Below are 16,476 nucleotides of genomic sequence, written 5' to 3' on the forward strand. Positions count from 1 at the left end.
TTCCTAGGCAGCGGCACCGCCGCACACATACACACCACACGCGCGCGCACTCGCGCATGCCGGCGTCACTAAACGATGACGCGTCGCCGCGCATGTCGGCGGAATATACGAATTCGCGTCGATGCGACCAAATTATTTACAGCGATTTCAGTATCAAAATTACAGTAATAGTAATAGAAAATAGTTATTAGTTTTTTAGCAATATATTGAAATTAATTAATTGTCTTCTTTGTTCGAAAATTAGAATTGACATTTTATCATCTCCTTATATGTATAATATAAAAAATAATATAAAATTAAATATATAAAAATATGATATCATATATATACTAATATCTATATAAAAATAGAATTTTTCTACAAAAAGTATAAAAAATATGTATAAAATATAAACAGTAATAATATACAAAAAGAAAGAAATAATATAATTATATAAAAGTCTTTTAAAATTTACTGCAAATTAGTCAAAGAATGATCTCGTGCTGCTAAGAAAATCATGGCTGGAATTCATGACGCGGCAATCAAAATCAATCGAACCAATTTACACTCCCGACTCCGCTTTAATTGACGCTAGACAAATACTACGCCCTATCGATGACATTACGCGTCTGGCAGCTGCAGCTGGAGCATGCGTACTCCAATAAGTTGCGGCAAGTTATGAGTCACTTTTCAATCAAAAGCACTAGAGAACGAGATCCCGGTCGAAAGTAGCCCGGCATTTTGCCCGCGTCTTCTCCTCAACGTCATCTACGTCCACGTCAGAAACTGCTCGGAATCACATAATCAGGATAATTTCTCTACGTTTACATCGGCGTTCGTGTTATCGCGGTCGATAAAATTATTTAATAATTGAATTCTGCGCGGTCTCCGAAGTGGAGATAGATGGCGGTGTCAAACGTCACTGCTTGATAAACGTCTCACGGACAACTCCGGAATGGCCGCTCTCGGGCTTCTTCCTGCCCAGATTCAGACTTGTTCGCGTCGTGTTCGCAACGAATTTGCGGGAAAAATGGCGACAGAGGATATTGACCGTGCCAAGGTATTTGGGAAAATTTTCTCATCTTTGAGCCTCCTTTTTGCTAACGTTATGAGCCCAGCAATTTCAGTTAAATAATCGAATCGCGTATCTGTCGCTGTCATCTCGAACTCTGACGCATGTGGTCTCTTACTAGAAAATTCCTCTTCGTATTTAATACATTATCGCAATTTAAAAGAACTTTCTGTCTCGTAAAAGAATTATATCCGCATCTATTAGTTGTAAGTTTCATTTTCCTACGTGATCGTTTTTGTTGAGATATCTATAATGTTATATACACATACACTACAACAGAATCTAGATCTCTATACATACAAGGTTGGATGTCATAAATTCAAGGGTGTTGGCTCTGTTTAGAATCATCATATAACTGTACATCAATTCGAACGTTCCTTCAATCCATTTATTTCGTTCATTTATGAGCACAATTGTTATTTCCTTTCTCCTTTTCTTTCTCTTTCTTTCTAAAAAACAATAATGACATTTAATTTTAATTATTAGATGGAGTCTATGCTGCGTACCCTAAAATTGTCAGGACATGTTGGATTTGACAGTTTACCCAGTCAGTTGGTGAATAAATCAGTGCAAAATGGATTTCTATTCAATATCCTCTGTATTGGTATGACAAATGTTTTAATATGATTTTAATTATTTTTACTAATATCTATATAGTGGTAGTATAGATCTATGTATTATTAATTAACTAGTAATAATTTATATATGTTAATAGGTGAAACTGGACTTGGAAAATCCACACTTATGGATTCTCTTTTCAATACAAGCTTTGAGTCTAGTCCCAGCCCTCATAATTTGCCATCAGTAAAACTTAAAGCACATACCTATGAGCTGCAAGAAAGTAATGTTAGACTAAAGCTGACTATTGTTGACACTGTTGGTTACGGTGATCAAATCAATAAGGAGGACAGTTTCAAGGCAGTTGTTGATTACATAGATGCACAATTTGAAGCTTACTTGCAAGAAGAATTGAAAATTAAACGTAATCTTGCAACTTATCATGACAGCCGTATCCACATCTGCCTTTATTTCATATGTCCTACTGGTCATGGGTAAGTATCTAATGATTTCACAAATTGCATTTATTATTAATAAATTATAAGGATTGCTTATATACAAATATATATAAATATTGTGCTTTTAGCTTGAAATCCATTGATCTAGTATGCATGAAAAAATTGGATACAAAAGTCAATATCATTCCGATTATTGCTAAAGCGGACACAATATCAAAAACTGAATTACAGAAATTTAAGGTATGTGTTGCATTTCCATTGAAATTATTTTTATATTCAATATTCATTCCATTATTTGTGATATAATCTGTAATATTTGTATTTCAGAGCAAAATCATATCTGAATTACAAAATAATGGAATACAAATTTATCAATTTCCAACTGATGATGAAACTGTAGCAGATATAAATACCACCATGAACACCCATGTACCATTTGCCGTTGTTGGCAGTACCGATTTCGTTCGCGTTGGCAACAAAATGATGCGTTCCCGTCAATATCCATGGGGTACAGTTCAAGGTAAAGTATAGTATTAGATTTTATTTATAGTATAACTGTAATTTGAAAAAAGAAATCAGAAACGTCTGTATATTAACACTCTTATATTAAAACATTACAGTTGAAAACGAATCTCATTGTGACTTTGTAAAACTACGCGAGATGCTGATAAGTACGAATATGGAAGACATGCGCGAAAAAACACACTGTCGCCATTATGAACTTTATCGAAAGAAGAGATTAGAACAAGTATGTTGTATTATTTGCCAAAAACTTTAAAACATCAAAATTTTTAATACATGAGAATAATCTTTTTTTTATTGTCGCTTATGAATTTTTAGATGGGTTTCAGTGATGTTGATAGTGATAACAAGCCAGTAAGTTTCCAACAAACATGTGAAGCAAAGAGATCCATTCATTTGCAAGAGTTGCAACAAAAGGAAGATGAAATGCGACAGATGTTTGTTGCTCGAGTCAAGGAAAAAGAAGCTGAATTAAAAGAGGCAGAGAAGGAGGTAATCATTTTTTTAAATATACCAATATATCAAATTATTTAATCTCTGTTATTACATATTTTGTTAATTTTGTTACCTATTTTAGCTACACAATAAATTTGACAAATTAAAGAAAGACCACACAGAAGAAAAGAAGAAATTAGAAGAAAGTCGTAAAAAACTTGAGGATGATATACTGGAATTTAATAGACGAAAAGCGCAGTTTGCACAGCAACCCCAACATCATACATTAACATTAGGCAAAAGCAAAAAGAAGTAAAGAAAATTTCATTCACGAATACATCTTTTTATACCATTTGAATATAATCACGCATTTTAATTGCATTATCCACAATAATAGTATTATTACTTTAATTACTTGTATATCTACAATATTTTATATTTTATTATAACATTATATTTTATTATAGTATATTTAATCAAGTGCATACCAAAAATTTTTCTAAGGCTTATATGAGTTACATAAAACTCATACTATGTAGAAATAATCTCAGAGAAAAGTTTTTAATCAAACATTTATTTGTAAATTAATTTGTAATAAATTTGAATTTTTATGAAATATATTTAGTACAGACAAGTAAAATATATTTCTCTTATATATATAATTAATTATATATTAAAATAATTTTAAGATATAATAAGTATAGAAAATATAATAAATATAATTATGATGAATCAAGTAGTTTTAAAATATAATGTAATAAAATCTTTTTAACAAAATAAAGGAAATTTCATATAATAAATAATTGTCAATAACTATTATGAAAAAATGAAGCTCATATTAACTTAATGTACCATAATAAAACAATTATTTTTGCAGTCGCTGTGTGATTATTTAGGAAAGAATGGCATTACGCAAGATTGATCCAAAAGATGGTTGATAATTTATTAGTCAAAATTTTCGGAGATATATATCAGTCAGATATTTTATTGTTCAACAAAATATAACAACCGACATAAGCTTCAAACTTAATTAAATAGATTAAGATAATATGTATACATATTTTGTATACATTGAACAAAATCTTAAAATTTTTTTACACAAGCTCAGTACAGTTATTTTAAACAAAGTGTAAATTAATGTAGTATAATGTTATTGCAATGCTAATTAATAGCCAAATAATTACAAAACAGTACTGATGCATACAATAACTTGTTTTATAAAATATACATGTATCAGTTAGGTCGTTTTTAACATTTTATAAATAATAATTTTTCCAGCTTAATTTATATAATATCCTTTTATATTATCAGGCTACGTATATTTAATGAAAATCGGATTATAACGTAATTTTTAATAAAAAGGCAATTGACAATATATAAACAACTTATTAAATATACATAGATCATGTAACTTATCCGCTAATATGCATTAACGCGATATAAAGCAGGTACGATTAACTTAAATCAGCTATTCATCGATATGTCAGGGCAACGTATTATTTACAATTACATAATATGGCGAAATTAGTTTAAATATAGGCAGGGCGATTTAATTACGCGTAAAAAGTAACTTCGCAAGTATAATCATATGCTTATGTAACATAAAGCCCTAATATAATAGCTCCCTAAAATCTAAAGCTTATTATTGTATTTTACAGTGCAAATCGCAATTTAACACTGATTCTGCTTCGCAAAGGATAATTAAATGTAGTGAAATTATTAAGTATAATTCATAAAATCGATCCGTGTAACACAATTACAATCTTTCGGAATAACCGATAAACAAATTACAGATGACAACTTAATTAACTTCAACGAGCTGACATTACTCGTCGTGCGTTTCTCTGCTTTGGTATTCCTTTGCATACTGTGCTCTTGCACTTCTGTAAGTGGAATAATTATTATTGTTTAATTAATTCGGCAATATGCCGATATGTATATATATATATATATATATATATATATATATATATATATATATATATATATATTCCTTATACTTTATTATTTAGATATTTATATAAAAGTACAAAACATATATATGTGTATCAGGCAATTATCGTGAAGCATTTTACACGTTAGGCGATACAATTGTATTATATATTAATCCAATGCTAAAGTGTGTCAATAAATTTTAGAGTCGGCTAAAATGAAAATCGCAAGTTGATTATAAGCGAAATTTAAAAACAAAAAAGGCTTGACAAAATTTACATTTTACATTTACATTTTAAGTATTAAAATGTAAATATGTTATCTTTTGTTAATAAATATATATATATATATATATATATGTAAATAAATATACATTTTTTTCAAAATATTGATTTACGCGTACAAATAAAATTCACTTATCGAATTTAAAATATATATATTTTATAATAAGAATTTTTTTCTTATAAATATAAATATTGAAAATATTGATCTATTTGGAAATAATGCAAACAATTAAGCCGACTCTGTGATTATTACGTATAAGTGCCTGATTGCGTGCTCGTCGCAAAATATGACAGTGCATTATAAGAATATATTTCTATAGAGCAATGACCAAACAAAGTTGAAAGTTGATACGTTATAGTATTAATAATAAAAAAGTTACAACTACAGTAATACGAATTTCATATTAAAATTGTATAATTAGTTGGAAAAAAATTCTGTAATTTTGTATTGCAAAAAGAAAGTTGAAAAGAAAAAAGATTTATCAATCTCTTTTAAGGCATGATACGTTTATACAGACGATTTTCTACCTGAGATTTTAATTGCACTTTTATTTTTTTATTTTTTTTATTGCACGTACAAGAGTACAATGTTTGAGCTTAAATGGATGATATTTATTCAAATCGCTATTATTATTATTTTTATTATAATGATTACATCGTGACATGACATAGTTCTAAAAATAAAATTTGGTCATTGCATTCTTAACACTATTATTATTACCGAGTGCAGTATACTTCCTATAGATTCCGCCGAAGTATTTCGAAGAATAGACGCTAATTATGTTAGTACCTGAAGAGAAGTGATTCATACCATAAAAGATGGAAGCACATATAGTGTTATATATTCGTTGATAAATACCGAGTAGTCAAAGTTTCCCAAGTTATAGAGGTACAATCTAGCATACAAAACTTTGACTATTCGTAAACTGCTTCTCTTGGAAAATCGGCAGCGTATCGCATCGCGAAGTATATATACTTCAATGAAAATATACTTCAACACGTTTTTCTTCAATCACCTGATACGATGTAAGTGAAAATAGTGCGATCCATGTGCGTTCTTACACCGTGACCTACATAGAACACGTACGTGACAAATATATATGCACTTGGCATAATTGAAGATATACAGTAAAGTCGAGGAGATCGAGGATATCGACGATGCGTACCGGTGAAGAGAGATTTGGTTCTGCAAAGATACCTAGCAAATTGCATAGATAAATATATAGGAATGTGCATGAGAATAAAACCGCAAGTCTCTTCAGACGGTCTTTCTTTTCCCTCATCGAGCGTTTGTTGGGAAAAAAGGAATGTATCGTGCGCGCGAAAATCAACGTGAATTACCGTCCTTATTACCGGTAACACACGAGCCATCCACGTTTCGTCGCGTCATTTAACACGCCGATTGATCGACGTGTTCATCTAGTTGAGAATATATCTAGTGCTCTCTTATAAGTAGACGCATGTGCGCGACGAAACGTGGATGCGATTTAGCTGTGCGCCGAAAACCACACGATATCAATTTCGCATATGTGTGCGCGAGCAGAGCCCGAAGGGGTTGCGTGATCGCATGATTAGGCAAGTACGTGCTCTTAGGCCAGCGACCGACGTGAGAGGCTCATAGGCTCCAACGGCGGGCTGCGATACTTGGCCCGAATGTGCAGGAAGCTGTCGTGCTTGATGCCGCGAGCGGGAGGCGGCGTGCTCTCGCGGTTAAGAACCCTCACCTGACAGGGGTCGTGCCTCGCCAGGAAGTGTTCCAGGGTATCCCACCCGCCGCCCACTCTCACCATCATGTGTCTTCCCTTGAGAAGCTGCGAACACGTCGTTCGTTAACGGTTGACAGGTTTACATATAGGATCATCGCGATGTGTCACGAATAAAAAATCAAAGAAGAGATATCTCGAGATTTCTTTCGGAATACAACTTTTAAATAACAACAGAAAGTACAGCTCGAAACTTTGAATGAAGATAACTTGGCTTTAAAATTATTGTTGATAGTATTTAATCTTCATTTTTTGGTAATTAATAATATTTATCATGTAAAATAATATAATATAAAAAGTAATATAAAATTTCCAAAGAATATCCAAAGGACATACGGAGAACATTCAAGGATGTTCGTCCTTCGGATATATGGTGCTGTTAGGGATAATATAAAAATAATATAAAATTTAATATATAAAAATATGATATAATACCCTAACAGTACACATATCCTCTGAACATCCTTCGGATATGTGGTGCTGTTGGGGATAATAAAAAAAATAATATAAAATTTAATATAAAATTATAAAGTTTGATAATTTACATAAAGTGTCAAAAGGTGCATACGTACCCTGATGAAGACGTTGCGTCCCGCAATGTGGTAGCGGCCTTCGCCGACCTTGCGCACTTTCAATTTGGAGCATTTTTCTGACGGACACTGGCAGAGTCTCTGGACGGCCTCGGTAGCTCTTCGCACCTGTAGACAGAAAAAAAGAAGAATAAGAAGACGCTGTCAAAGATACCGCACTTGAAACGGAAGGATGCGGAGTCGTATATTTAGACGGTCGTTTTTGTCCATCAGACCGCCGCCTTTGTTGTTGTCCAGGATGGACGAAGAACGATCGATCATGTCACGCGAGATAAATCGCTTCGACGTGTCGTCGAAGCGAGGAGCGAAGAGAAGATATACGCGATGGAACTTCCGCCGTCAGGCATGCAGGTATCTCTGACACGCGTGCGTGGAAAACGTGCTCGATTCTCTCCCATCCTTCCTCTTCCTTCATACCTTCCTCTGTACAATAATTATAATGCAGCCCGAGACGGGACTGTAACAACCCGTAGGACCCAGGATTTTCTCAACGACACGCACGAGAAGATATAAGTGAAACAACGTGTGTAGAGGACGTAGCGAAGTAACATTAGCATTAATAAGGAAGCGAAGTAACAGTAGCATTAACATTTATAAATTATTCAATTTTTCCCGCGTATACATTTCTCTTCTCTTCCAAAGGAAGCAACATCTTTGCATTGCATAATTTCGCTTTAATTCTTTTGAAACATTTTATTATTCTCGGAGGAAATTATTGATCTTTTTTTTTACTCGTGATACTCTCATTGGAAATTATTATAGGTATAACGCGATATACACCGTCATGATGATAAGATAATATCATATCATTGAACGGAGAAAACACAGAGAGAGAGTCGTAGTTCGGATTGAACATGAAATTCTCAATTGTAACTGCTCTATTGAAACTTGATGTGAAAGTGGGACATTTTGCTTGCGATACCTTGCGATCGAGTTCTGTTATTGGACCAGTGTGTTCCGGCGGCTCGGCTGGTGAAGGCGATGGCGAACTCGACGGCGACGGCACTTCGTCAGGGTCCTCGGCGCTACCGCGGGACCAGTCGTCCTCGGTAGTGTCGCTCGGCACGCCGTCACTTCCAGTCGGGCCGTTGTCGCTAACAGACCTTCGCATTTCAGGTTCGTGGGTAGCATCGGTCACCGGATCCAACCATCGTGTAGCCGTAGTCGCGACTTCGGACGCCGAGCTAGAAGACATGATCGAAAATTCAACTCTTGCTTTCGTCAAATCTAATTCCAATTCTCCGAATCAGCAATGTTCAAAAACGCGCATCTTTTTTGAATTTTATGAAAATTCCAATAATTTGAGTATTATATTATCACACACAATTTGGGAGACAGAGAGAAATTACATAAAAAAAATTAATGAGATGAGAAATAATATACACTTCTCACAATAATTAGGGGATCGAGAAAAATTATCTAAAAAATAGACAAATTTTAAATAGCTCTAACTATGTTTTATAAATGAAAACTTGAATTTTAAAAAATATTTTAAAGCTCTATTTTCAGAAGAAAAACTCTGACATCTTTGCGTTAAAGCTTGAAGTCTTCTCTGCAAAATCGTTTTATAATTCCGATTTTTCCTTATCAAGTTAGCGAAGAGAAAATGGTCATTTTAACTTTGATCGTTCATGGATCTATAGAGCAAAGATTCAGCTTTAAGAATCTACTTTTAAATTTGCTGTACGATGATTTTTAACGCAGTTATAAATAATCAAAGTAAAAATGACCATTTTCTCTTCAATTCTCGATAACTTGATAAGGAAAAATTGAAATTGAAATTTAAAAAAACGATTTTACAGGGAAGACTTCAGACTTTGATGCAAAAATATCAAAGAAATTTTTCAAATCTTATTGTGCATGCGACACATCTACAAAGTGAGAAGAAAATTTTCCATTTTGTTAAGTTCATCGTTTTCGGTATGTAAAAAAATATCAAAGTTGAAGAAAATGAAAAACAGTTGCGACCTTTGAAAGTATATAGAGATTTCAAGCTTTAAAATTCTTTTTTAAAATTTAAAATATCATTTTTTAAAACAAAGGTATTTAAAATTTGCCTATTTTTTAGAAAATTTTTCTTGATTCCTTAATTATTATGAGGAGTGTATTTCATGATCAGGCTTGTTAAAATATCGATAGTTGATATTTTTGTATTAATTTCCAGTAAGAAATAAATTATAAAATTATTTGCAATCACATCTACAATAAAATATAATTAAAATGGTCAGACTGGAAAATAAATTTTATCTAAACAATTCACAACAGAATGAATATTACTTGCGATTATTCAGCTTGTCGTGTAATACTTTTGACATTTTTGGTATCGTAAAAGTTTTGCATACTATAAAATTCAGCCACTCCTACGGAAACGCGAATACGAGGTCTTCATCTCGGTAACACCTCGCAAAATTGCCCATTCAGACACAGGTTGTTAACTTGACGGAGAAGTCTATTGTCGTAAACGAAACGGAATATACATACATATATATATACATATATATATATATATATATATATATATATATATCTCGAAACGTCTTGGACGTGTCGTTCGAAATGCGGTGCGCGTAAGCGAAACAGAGAAATTATGCGAGCGAATAACTTATACATGCCGTAACGGTTTAGTTTCGGTTTCTTCCCGCAATCATCATCGCTTGCTCGACCGTTACGTTGATGTACGCAACGCGTAGCAGATATAGATACGTATAGAATCAGTCCGCAAGATCGAGAGATTGCGTGTTAGAATGATTAAGCGATCTGATGTTCGAAAATCTCGACTATATATGGACCTGGAATAAATATATACGGCTTGTTTACCTGCTGTGTTTAATCATCTCCGGCGGTCTGGGCGTCGAGGTCGGTGACGGCGATTGAAGTTGCCAGGAGAGGCTGCTATGAGATATACCACTGTCCGACATACAGTGAAGATCCCTTTCTTGTTCCGCCGCAATTTCCCTCTCTAGTTGCACAAGTCCAGGTGGTTCCAGAGAGTATCTAGCCGCCAATCGTGCGACTTCCAGTAAACACAGCACTACATTCCGTGGTTGACCGTGTAAAACTGTAGAGAGAGAAAGATTAAATCCTACTTATCACCTATACATTCTATAGCCGCAAAAATATAAAACGACAAGCTTTAAATTATTAATAATTATTTATCATCTATACAGTCACATTATTAGCCGAATATTGTTGACTGTTGTATTCAGGTCAACGTGTTCCTGCAATAATACGTAATATAGGACGCGCGAGCTTTTGTTTAAAAGTCGATCTTCTGACTGAATGACGCCGTTACGTAACATTTATGTAACTGCAATGTTTTCAATGACAATTAAAGTTGGTCAAGTGAGAAAGCGCTTTGATCTTCATAGAGCCGTATGGTTTCGCTCCACTTTCCTCAAAGTCGCGGGCAATCGCAGTTACTCTCGCTTCGCGACCGCTCCGGATTTGCATACCTCTTGGATCATAATTTATACGACAGGCACGTCCACCGCCAGGATTACCCGAGTCGATTACAGTGTTTTTCCTAATTACCATCCATCAACTTAAAAGCGGGCACGCATACTTAAATCCCGTCTCGTTGAAAGTCGTCCGATAGGATAAACAGCAGCGATGGGCGGCAGGGTCTCTCTACTTAATTCGCATGCATTAAAATTAATCGCGCTGAGCTTTACCGAGATCGTCACTTTCGAAGAGGAGATTCTCGTGGACGCCCAGCCGCCGGCAGAATTGTATGAAATTCTCCATATTGTCGCGGGAGAAGAAGCTGCGACGCGCCGCATTTTCCCAACAACGACCACGTATCGCCGGTATCGTCTGCAACAATATTTTTTTGTGTTTTCGCAGGAATAGAAAGAATTTTTATTATTTATTATATATTTAATTTTTTAATTAAATTATTATATTGAAACAACATATTTTCTCCAATCACAAAATTCTGAGGATACATTACATATTTTTAAGGATATTTAATAGCGAATTCGATTAGATGCATCAGTGCGCACTGAGTCCATATACAGGTTTATCACACACAAATTCATAATGACATAAGTAATTAAAAAGGAAAATAATTAATAGTAAAAACTATTATTATCATTATTCATATTGAACAACAATAATAATACCTCTTACTATTAATTATTTTCCTTTTTTAATTACTTGTGTCATTGTGAACTTATGTGTGATAAACCTTTATATGCACTCAGTGCGCACTGGTGGCAATCGAATTCGCTATAAATATTACATATAAAATAATATCGAAGAAAGAAATTTTGTTTATTACGAAGCACATTATTTTTTATGCAAAAATATAAAAGTATGACTTACTCCTTTAACTCGTCCAGCTTCTATCGCGGATCTCGCTTTTTCCTGGATAACCCTTGCCAGTCGACAGACAAGCACGCCATTATCGAGTACATCGAAGAAATTTTCACCCGTTATATAATCCACATCTGAAATTCGAAAATTGCAGAATTAAGTCCACTTCTCTTTCTCTCGCCATATCTGCAATAATCCTCACACGCACGCACATATACATAACATACTTGTATATCTCTCGACATAAACTCCGAGTATAGTTTCAATGACACACTCAAGTGGCTCTGTAAAGTGGTACATTATAACGAGAAGAATAATCCATTGCGTTCAAGCTTAATAATAATCCATCGTTCAGCCTCTATCAAACTGTTACAAATTATTATACTTTGTACCTCGTTCGTTTTCTTGATCGTTATAATTTCGATGCATTGATTTTATTCTGTATTGTATAATAAACAAGTCGTAGTTTATAAAACTAGAATTATGTGCGTCCGGTAGTTGAAATTTTTTTTGCAAATTTGCAAAAAACCACCAGACAATCGATAAGCAGCGTAATTATAGTACGCAAGTGTGTATACGCAAGGATGATTCTCCGCATCAGATGTCGATCGGCCCAGCCGGTTTAATCGGCCGAAGAGAAGCCTGTTTAAAGAAACCAATTTTTACGTCGGAGTAATCGCTCGATAAATCAGTGGCATGCGATGCTCAAGGCCGACGCGTTTAAAATCGGCAATCGCAAACAAGACCGACGAGACAGGGAAAGACAATAAGATCGGAGCTGTTAGGCTGATCCATTTTTTGCACGGATTCTGATCCCGACTTTTGTCACGTCTCACGACTTCCGGAAAAAAAGGTGACACTTTGAAAGTCGCGCATCAAGAACGTCGATCTGACACGACGGGTCAAGCGAGAAGCAGTCAGGTCCCGATACTCTCACGATAGATCGAGTAATGCGTGACTGTAAAATCATTTTAGTTTCGTTCATTGACGTAAATACTGGCAGATCAAGGACACACGTTCCACTTTTCCAAATAATACGGACTTTCCAATGTTCATTTCGAATGAAAAGAGACAAGATCTCTTAACAGATATTTAATTTATTCTGACTTTCCCTGGGAATGAACTGACTAATCTTTTTGCTCCGACACAGACTCTAACAGAAATGTTCTGTTATTTGTCCTTAAGTTAAATAAACTATCTAATCTTTTATTTAAAGAAATCTTGATTTTCAACTCTCTTTATTCAACATTGATTACGAGCATTAATCTATCTTTGTTCATAATAATTAGCTGTTATTAATTATCGTTTCTATCATTTATCCTCTTTTCTTCATATCTATCATATGTCTTTCAAAACAGATTCTAACAAGAACCTTCATTTGTCTTAACAAATTATCTAATTTTCTCTGTAAGGGCACTTGTATTTCTATTCTTCCATTCTCCAGCTTAACACGTTCGTTAATCATATACGTTAATCCGGGTCTATTACTGTCTGCGTTATTTATTACCGTCTCTTTCTCATTCATTATTTCTTAGCTAGTTCATGCGTGAATGCAGGCACACGGCAAATGATAGAGCGAGCCGATTTGCGCTCACCATCAGCCGTTATCTATTATCACCTCCTGTTTTCGATCCGTTATCTCCCGCCTTCGGGGTATAAACGAATGTAATAATACGATCGTTGTCTGATTATATAGCTATCATGTGAAAGATTATATATCTATCGTGCCGAAGACTAAGAGCAATTGAATTTCACCGGATATGTAAGCAGGATTCAAATTATAAGTAAATCTTTCCTTTCTCGGAATATACACTTTGCAATTTTTACCTCTTCGTCTTCCCGTGTCATGCGTGCGCATATATATATGTGATTTATTTTTATTACTCGTCGTGCATTTATAATTCGGAATTTTTTAACATGAAGAATGTGAATATTTTATAGAAAATTGTACAGTTATCGGAGATATCGCAAAGTGGAACATATCAATTATATTCGGAGAAACGTTTAAACTTTTCATAACTAGAGAGATAAAATAATTGAACGCAGTTATGCAATGTGGAATCACCAATTTTTTTATTTTGAGATTTTGCATATTGCATAACTGCGTCCAATTATGCACTATTAAGAATAACATTTAGATTATGCAATCATACTTAAAAAAACAGTTGTATTTCACTATACATATATACACGTAAAAAAGGAACATATGATATAAGAATCCAGATGTAATGTCCCATTTAAAGACCCATCAATTAACCCCGATATCAGTATCTCTGGTTTAGTTTCTCTCGCAATGTGGAGAGTCACCGATCGATGGACAGATCTAAAGGAAAACTCGCAGAGTGGTCTCGCGACACGATTCCACAGACATCTATATAGATATAAAACGGGCACGATGGGAAATAGGAACTAGGTTGGGCTCCGGCGCAGCGATAGTGTTTCGTAGATATAGATGGTAATGAGAACCCGCGAACGCGGGCTCGTGACTCGATCTGGTAACAATAGGGCACCGGGGGCACAACAAAAAGAACGCGGGTCCGTGGCACAGAATCCATCACGTGGCACACCGACCACGTGCATCGGGATTGCAAATGCATCGCAGGATTCTCCGTAAAAAATAATTTGACAAATATATACAATTTTTGATAAAGACTCACACATATTGTCTCTTTCTTTCTGTTTTATGTATTATAATTATTTAAATATTGTAAACAATTAATGCGCATGCAAAATATCATGTAGTCCTATTCTTTTCTTATTTGATATATAGTATATAATCTGGATTTTAGTCAATTATTATTTTATAGATTTTTGAATGGATTAAATGGAATTACTTCGACTGGAAAATAATTCTTTATTGGTAAAACATGTATTTATTTGATCGTATATAATCTGAATTTGACTCAATTAATTGTTTCACAAATTTTTGAATGAATTGTTTTAACTTGGAAAATAATTCTTTATTGGTAAAAAATTATTGATTTGATCGTATAATCTGGATTTTACTGAATTATTGTTTCATGTATTTTTGAATGAAATGAATCGATTGAATGGATTGTTCCGACTTTGGAAAATATTTCTTTATTGGTAAAAAATTATAGATCGAGACTCGGAACTCTCGAGCACGTGCACGGACGCGCGAAGAGTTCCCGCCGTGCGGGAACTCGGTCACCCGGAACTACGTAAAGCGACCATGTTTCCCGTCACCGAGCTGAGATACATGTTCGTGGCATTATGTCGTTGCCTGGCTGCGACACAACTTTAGAACATCGTTTTCCAAGGCGTCGCCCGAACGGGGATTCACCACGAGGTCAATAGCCATAAGAATGCGGTGCAACGTGTGAATGGCACGCATATGAAATCGAGGAAACGACGCGGTATCTCGTTGTCAGGGAAAGTCTCCTCGAATATCTAAACCGTAGAAGTTATGTGATAAAATGTAGCTTCGACGATATCTCGAATGCACTCGTATATAGCAGAATCGTTTGTTTCGCGTTGCGGGATAATAAACTCCATTTACACAATAGCTAATCGATCGACAGATCATTGTGTGCTCCAATATGAGACAGTTTTCATCGATATTGTAACAAGAACTGTCCGACTTACACTTTCCTTTGTCATTCACGCTATTTAAGTGCGATGATAATATAAAATGAGAATTCTCTCAAGACCTTGTACTTGTAAGTAACGAACCGAATTTTTGTAAAATGGGAACCAGAGAAACTTATGAGAATTAAAAATTGATAGGTAAGGATGAGTTCGCGAATGCGTTTTTGATTAATATTAGGCATAAGAAAATCATTTTCAAGTTTCTCAAAATAAATATAGAGGAGCAAAATCAATATATGGAGAAATTAAAAAATAATTTTATGACACTTAATATTGGTGAATTTTTTGTTTTTCAAAAATAAACAAATGTGTCAAATTATTTTTCAATCCTCTTTTTCTATTTTAAATTTTACAGCCTTATCCTGAGACATCCTTAAATATATGATTTTCCGGCACATCAATTCGCTGGATGACGGCTCCACGGTTATCGATCATATTGGATTTCGAACAAGTACACATATATACATAAGATACGTATATAAGATATATTGTATATACATAAGATTGCATCTGTGGCTCGAATAAAGATATACGGTCCAACCTCTGCTGGGGCCGCGCATAAATTTCGCGACGAGTTTACAGCCGACGACGTCGCGGCGAAAGGAAGGACTTCCCTCGACTTTTATTGGTACTGACATCCGGCCCTTCATCCTCGCACGCGATTGCTCCACACCCGAGGCTTCACGCATTATTATCGTGAACCATGACCCGTATTTTCGTTAAACCTTGATGGGCACTGTCATTTCATTTTAATGCCGAACTGGTCTCTCTTAAGGGCGACGTTCTCACGTTTTCTTTTCCAACTGTTCTCGAGGGAAACGTGCTTTGATTACGTATATGTATACAAATTACACATATATATATCCCCGTTCACTCGTGTCATAGTTCATAGCGGGAATACAGCGGAACTATTTTTAAACCATTTTGCTACGCAATATTATGGCAGCGGCGAGATAAAAC

At 34.6% G+C, this 16,476-nt stretch overlaps 2 protein-coding genes across 5 annotated transcripts in view; one reads left to right on the forward strand and one right to left on the reverse strand.

Moving 5' to 3' along the window:
* The first annotated feature begins 893 nt into the window (after positions 1–893).
* Positions 894–3,664, forward strand: Septin2 (septin 2). The gene is made up of 8 exons (XM_029308642.2): positions 894–1,039; positions 1,538–1,655; positions 1,767–2,103; positions 2,196–2,307; positions 2,395–2,587; positions 2,688–2,815; positions 2,908–3,081; positions 3,167–3,664. Exons 1-8 carry the CDS (start codon positions 935–937, stop codon positions 3,338–3,340), a joined length of 1,341 nt encoding a protein of 446 aa, XP_029164475.1. The 5' UTR covers positions 894–934; the 3' UTR covers positions 3,341–3,664.
* A 554-nt stretch (positions 3,665–4,218) lies between these two features.
* LOC114935754 (growth arrest-specific protein 2) overlaps positions 4,219–16,476 on the reverse strand; it is a 33,253-nt gene continuing 20,995 nt past the window's right edge. For 3 of the 4 annotated variants that reach the window (XM_085488467.1, XM_085488466.1, XM_029308648.2), the window contains 6 exons: positions 11,917–12,041; positions 11,265–11,406; positions 10,411–10,651; positions 8,516–8,777; positions 7,576–7,701; positions 6,362–7,051 (listed from right to left, as the gene is read on the reverse strand). In XM_085488467.1, coding sequence (XP_085344593.1) covers positions 6,830–7,051; positions 7,576–7,701; positions 8,516–8,777; positions 10,411–10,651; positions 11,265–11,406; positions 11,917–12,041 — 1,118 coding nt within the window. In that variant the 3' untranslated portion in view covers positions 6,362–6,829. Of the gene's footprint in view, positions 4,908–6,361; positions 7,052–7,575; positions 7,702–8,515; positions 8,778–10,410; positions 10,652–11,264; positions 11,407–11,916; positions 12,042–16,476 lie in introns of those variants that run through there. The other variant, XM_029308650.2, reaches the window with a different exon arrangement.

This window comes from Nylanderia fulva, unplaced genomic scaffold (assembly GCF_048542155.1).
Source record: "Nylanderia fulva isolate GAGA-0341 unplaced genomic scaffold, ASM4854215v1 Scaffold7, whole genome shotgun sequence".
Taxonomy (NCBI): domain Eukaryota; kingdom Metazoa; phylum Arthropoda; class Insecta; order Hymenoptera; family Formicidae; genus Nylanderia; species Nylanderia fulva.

What these genes read in the sequence shown, in the direction of transcription:
- Septin2 (XM_029308642.2), top strand. Translation starts at nt 935, where the DNA reads ATGGCCGCTCTCGGGCTTCTTCCTGCCCAGATTCAGACTTGTTCGCGT. An exon ending in ATTCAATATCCTCTGTATTG is followed by an intron (nt 1,656 to 1,766) that starts GTATGACAAATG and finishes ATATGTTAATAG; the next exon opens with GTGAAACTGGACTTGGAAAA. An exon ending in TCCATGGGGTACAGTTCAAG is followed by an intron (nt 2,588 to 2,687) that starts GTAAAGTATAGT and finishes AAAACATTACAG; the next exon opens with TTGAAAACGAATCTCATTGT.